Source organism: Chinchilla lanigera, unplaced genomic scaffold (genome assembly GCF_000276665.1).
Source record: "Chinchilla lanigera isolate Chin_1 unplaced genomic scaffold, ChiLan1.0 scaffold00067, whole genome shotgun sequence".
NCBI lineage: Eukaryota > Metazoa > Chordata > Mammalia > Rodentia > Chinchillidae > Chinchilla > Chinchilla lanigera.
In genome coordinates this window covers 432,694-438,173 of record NW_004955468.1, presented here as the reverse complement: position 1 = coordinate 438,173, position 5,480 = coordinate 432,694, and the positions used below count along the sequence as shown (strand labels likewise).

Here is a 5,480-nt window from a genome sequence, read left to right as displayed (position 1 = left end):
GAACTCTCAACGATCCTCCTGCCTCAGCCTCCCGGATGCTGGGATTACAGGCATGCACTACCACACCCGGCCTCATTTCAAATTTTGAAGTTATCTCAAACTTACAGAAAAGCTGCAAAAATAGCAGAATGATGTTCCCTATGCCCTTCGCCGAGAACATTTAAACACACTTGTTTTCATTATTTTCCATCTCCATTTTATTCATATTTTCAGATCCAATCAAGAATAAACTGTAAACATGATGTCCTTTATCCCTCTGTATTAAAAAAAAAAAGGACTTGCGCATCACTACAGAATAATGATCAAATTCAAGTAGTTAACACTGATAACACCCTGTTATCTAATCTACAGACCTTATTCAAATTAGCAAAGCACCCCATGAGTGTCGTTAAATCAAAGCAAAGGTCCCCCCCAGGTGTCTTATCTCTATTGCTCCCTTTAATCAGAAGCAGTTCCTCCCTCTCTCTGGTTTTCGGGACCTTGACAATTTTGCAGAGTTCCTGCCAAGTCGTTTTATAGGACATCCCCCCACCTGGGTTTGCCCGATGTTGGAGCTGTACGTTTCTGGTTACAAAACCCAGACGTGCCCTCGGTGCGGGCTTAGGATGCCTCTTGAGCTTCCACGGAGTTTCTTACCCCCCAGATCCAAGTCTGACGTGGATCTGGCTCAATACTGACACTGCGGAGTTGGGTCACTTGGTTAAGGCAGCCAGGCCTTACTCTTTTTTCCTTTATAATTAATAAGTAATTGGGGCTGGGGATTTAGCTCAGCTTCAAAAGCACCTGCCTGGCAAGCGCAAGGTCGTGAGTTCGGTTCCCCGTACCGGAGAAAAACCAAAAAAAAAAAAAGTAATTAACAAGAGAATCCTGGAGATACACTTTGAAACTAGGCAAGCATCCTGTTACTTCTCAAATTTTCCCCACTGCTCCTGTCACTGATGGATGAAACCCCTGGCAATGTTACAATGCTGGGGAAAAGCGGTGATTTTTTTTTCCATGGTACTCAGGATTGAATCCAGGGCCCTCCCATTGAGCTGCATCCTAGCCTATTTTTTATTTTGAGACAGGGTCTTCTTAAACCGCTAAGTTGCCCAGGCTAGGCTCAAACCTGTAACCCTCCTGCCTCAGCCTCCCAGAGGTGTTAGAATTATATGCAGGCCTGTGCTACAATACCTGGCGTAAAAATCTTCCTTCATTTGTCTACTATGCAGCTAGAGCTGAGACTCACGGATTCCTTCTGTTCTTCGTATCCGCCCTTTCCCCTTCAAACTCTGTCTTGGCCATCTTTCTGACTCACCCTGCTTATACTTTATTCACTTGACTCCTTTGATGGGCATTCGGGAGGCCTCCAGGTCAGGGCTTTCACTGCCGTAGCAGACAGTCTTTGCAGCCCTGCACCTTCCTAGAAGCCTACAAGCTCAGCTGTGAGCATTACTGCGGCCAAGTCTTATCCAATTTGTCTTTTTTTCTTTTCCAGAACTGAGGGTTAAACCCAGGGCCTTTCGGTGGAGCTATCTTCCCAGCCCTTTTCATTTCTTATGTTGAGTGAGACAGGCTCTTGCTAGATTGCCCAGGTGGTGATCCTCCTGCCTCAGCCTCCCAGAGTGTGAGGATTACAGGTGTGCACCCCCACACCTGGCTGAAGTTGTCTTCCTAGGGGACGGCAGGGGCCCAGGCTGGGAGGTCATTTCTGTTTATTGTGGACCCGCACCTGACCGAATCTCCCTGCAGGGCTGTGAGGAGCGTCTGACCCCCTTTGTCATCAGGCCGAGGCCCTGGAGCGCCGTGCGCGTGAAGGAGTACGGGTACACGCGGATGCACATCCTCAACGGGACCCACCTGCACATCCAACAGGTGTCTGACGACCAGGTCAGTGGGGGAGGTCCGGGGCGCCCTGCGCAGCCAGGCCCAGTGTGTTCTGGAGCTGAGTGGCCCAAGCCTTGGAATCAAACATAAATAATAAATAAAAAATAAAACCTGGGACTCTAGAGCTAGAAACCCTGGGCTTGAATCCTGCCTCAGTACATACCTATCTGAGCTGCATGACCTTGAGCAACTTATCTAATCTCTTTGAGCCTCAGTTTTCTCACCTATGAAATGGGGATAAGAGTGGTTTCTACATCACAGAATTATATAGGCATTGGATGACTTATGAAGTGTGAGAAAAAAATATGGTGAATGTATAATGGGTTGTTTTTGGTTTATTTGTCTTGGCTTTTTTTTTTTTTTTTTCTTTCTTTTTTTTTTTTTTTTTTTTTTTTTTTTTTGTTTTTTTTTTTTTTTTTTTTTTTTTTTTTTTTTTTTTTTTTTTTTGTCTTTTTGAGACAGGGTTTCACTATGCAGTTCGGGCTGGCCTTGAACTCACTTTATAACCCACGCTGGCCTCAAACTCGCAACGATCCTCCTGCCTCAGCCTCTCAAGTGCTGGGGTTACAGATGTGTGCCACCACATCCAGCTTGTAATTTTTTTCTTTATTTAAACATACGCCATGCTTTTGGACCACCCTGTGTATATGTTGTGCTTAGCGCAGTGTGGAAGTGCTAAGCTCGGTAGGTCTTTCTCTAGGCAGAGAGGAAGAAGGTGGGTGGCAAGTAGGGGCCAGACAATGCGACTCGTGTGGCAGAGCAGCGACACAGGCTTAGATGGGGCCCAGCAATGACCGGCTCACTCTTCTCTGTGGCTTTAAAATAATGAGAAAATTATGGTGTATTGAGAGCCTGGCTCTAGGCTCCAGGCTCTGTTTGGTAGCACTGTAGTTACCGCAGCAATCCCACGGGGATGGACTCCACAGGTGCGGGAACTGAAGCTCAGAGCGGGGAAGTAACTGTCCCGAGGTCACACAACTGGAGGGCGGCAGAGCTGGAATCTGAGCCGAAAGACCCTGTTCTAGTATACAGCGCTGCCCTTAACTGAGACCCACACCGTGCACCCTCCGGCTGCTCCCACGATGGCCTGTACCCTTGTACTGTTCCCTCCTCTCCCCATTGCGTGGGACATGGAGTTTGGGGCCACAGAGGCGTGTACTCAAGGCCACAGACAGCTTATGTGCCGGAACCCAATCCAGGACGTGTGCCCGTGCTTAGCAGTCTCACCATGTGCTGGGCTCCCCTTTAAGCCCTGGGATTAAATATTATCTCATGGAATTCCCACAACATCTATGATCCTATGATCGTTATCTCCACTTCTCAGATCAGGAGAACAGGCTCAGAGAGGGATAGCAACTTGCCCACCGTCACATAGCTTATCAGAGGCAGAGATGGGATTTGAACCCAGGTCACCTAGGCCCAGCATCTAGGCTTTCAAGCCCTGACTGCCCGCTCTGTTTTTGTCCCTCCCAGGATGGGAAGATTGTGGATGATTTCTGGTTGGTGAGACCTCTGCACAGCCGGATGATGTACCTCTAGGCACACGGGACGCTCTCATCAGGACACTAGCTTTGCTGCCTTGGCTGGTGGGACTGGACCATTGGCCCTGGCCTGAGTGGGGAGTCAGGGCGGGCCCCACTCCCCTACCCTCCAGAGGCCTCGTGTGGGGTGTACGCAGCTCGAAGGAGGGCAGCTGTCTCTCTTCCGGACACGTGGGAGTCCTAGCTGGCTGCAGAGGGAGGGCAGGTATGCAGCTCCCAGGCCAGCGCGGCGCGCCCTCCTCATACCGCTGACCGGGCGGGATACCCAAGTGCCTCAGAATAAAGAGGCTTGCAGCTGTGGCCGTGTACACTCACCACTCTGCTGGCCACGCCCCTGAGCCGCCTCCCCCGACCCAATGCCCCTCAGTGTGGAGCAGCGCCGGCCCCAAGGCAGCAGGGTAGGCACAGCTGTCATGCCCTCGCTTCCCAGCAGGTGGCGTCGGCAGCCTGTTCTTCCCGTCCTGGCCCTCTGTCTTTCAAACCTGGTGCCGGCCTCGGTGGCCCGGGAAGTGCGGCCCAATGTCCCATCATGCCTCAGTTTCTCAGCCAGTGCTCTCTTCCATGGGAAGAAGGAGAGAAGGAGGCAACACAGCAACATTTCCAAATTCTGACTGGGGACTGACGGGTCTCAGGAGCTCACATGCCTGTCAGTTTCTTCCTTCTTCCTTCCTTCCTTTCTCTTTCCCTTCCTCTTTTTATTTATTCAACCATGATTTATTGAGCATCTGCTATGTGCCAGGCTGTGTTCTCAGTTCTAGGAAGCCAACCCCGAACAAGACACCTCTCTGCCCTCATGGAGTGGGCATTGCAATCTGGGAATTGGACAGGAAACACCATAAACAAGAAAATGACAGGCTGATGAGCGCTCAGAAAAGGCAGGCAAGAGGGATGGAGAGGGGGACAGGGTTAGCTTTCAGGGAGCCCTCACTGGGAGGTGACATCTGATCTGAAGGAGATGAGGGAGAAGACAGGCGGGCTGATGCCTGAAGGAAGAGCATCTGAGGCAAAGGAAGAGCTGTGCAAAGGCCCTGAGACAGAGACTGGGCAGATGGTAGGGCTATTGGCCCAGAGGTGGATTGGCAGGAGCAGCGGGACTTGGGGGTGGGGGCAGGGAGGTGACCATGCAGACGGAGCTTTGTGGGCCACAGTGAGGGTTTTGGGTGGAGCCACGGGACAGCCCCCAGATGAGGAGCAATTTGGTGGGATTCCAGCGGTCTCCAGGGTGCGGGCTGTCTGCATGGCGTTGCTATGGGACGACCTGCTCGCTCACCCTCCTCTGTGCTGAACAATTTCGGGCTCTTCTGATCATAATCTCAGCACCCTGGGCTGGGGGTCTGTGACCAGGGACTTTTTGTTCACGTCGGAGCCTGTCACCTCCACCAAAGCCTCCTGGGCCCCGCCCCCGGCCAGGGTGACAGCTTATCACAGGAGGGCTGGCGAGAGCCGCACCCAGTGTGGCCTGGCACCTCTCGGACACTTGATAAGTGTTTGTTGCCTAGATGAAGGTGACTGCGGCTAGACTCTGGGCCAGCGACCCTGGGGGTCATGTCCTGCAGAGCTGCAGTAGACAGGGAAACAGGCCGCCAATCCAGGTGGCCCACAGCGGGGGATGCCGTGGAGGGATGGGCCGGGGCCCCGACGTCACACGCTGGAGAGTCACTGCAGGTGAGGGTGCACGGAGGATCTGTCACCCAGGCTGCGTGGGGCGGGGGACAAGGCTGGGGGTGGGGCCCACAGAGGGCAAAGACCGCCCAGCTCTGCCCTTCCTGTGTGCGCGCCCTCTCCGAGTCCCACGCCCTCTTATGCATGATAAGACTTTGTGCATTGTCCGGGGGATTAAATGACATCCAAGCCTTGGTATCTCTTCGGCTCTTTTTCTCTTACCAGCCAATCAGCTGGTAAATTCAGTGTGCTCCGCTTTAACGTCTACCTAGAACCACTCGCCTCGCCCTCCCAGAGCTCCCCGCCCTCCTCCTGTCACAGTCTCCCCCGCCCTGGGTCCCTGCTCCCTCCGTGTGACAGTCTGCTCCCCACACAAGCCTGCTCAGAGCCTCTCTGTGGCCGCTGAGCCCC

General features: G+C 52.6%; 1 protein-coding gene across 3 annotated transcripts in view; it reads left to right on the top strand.

The window, feature by feature from the left end:
• The window catches only part of LOC102028399 (iron/zinc purple acid phosphatase-like protein), a 19,942-nt gene extending 14,675 nt beyond the window's left edge, over positions 1 to 5,267 (top strand). For all 3 annotated transcript variants that reach the window (XM_005399796.2, XM_005399797.2, XM_013522275.1), the window contains 2 exons: positions 1,732 to 1,869; positions 3,340 to 5,267. In XM_005399796.2, the coding sequence (XP_005399853.1) occupies positions 1,732 to 1,869; positions 3,340 to 3,405 (204 nt within the window). In that variant the 3' untranslated portion in view covers positions 3,406 to 5,267. The remainder of the gene's footprint in view (positions 1 to 1,731; positions 1,870 to 3,339) is intronic.
• Positions 5,268 to 5,480: the final 213 nt, after the last annotated feature.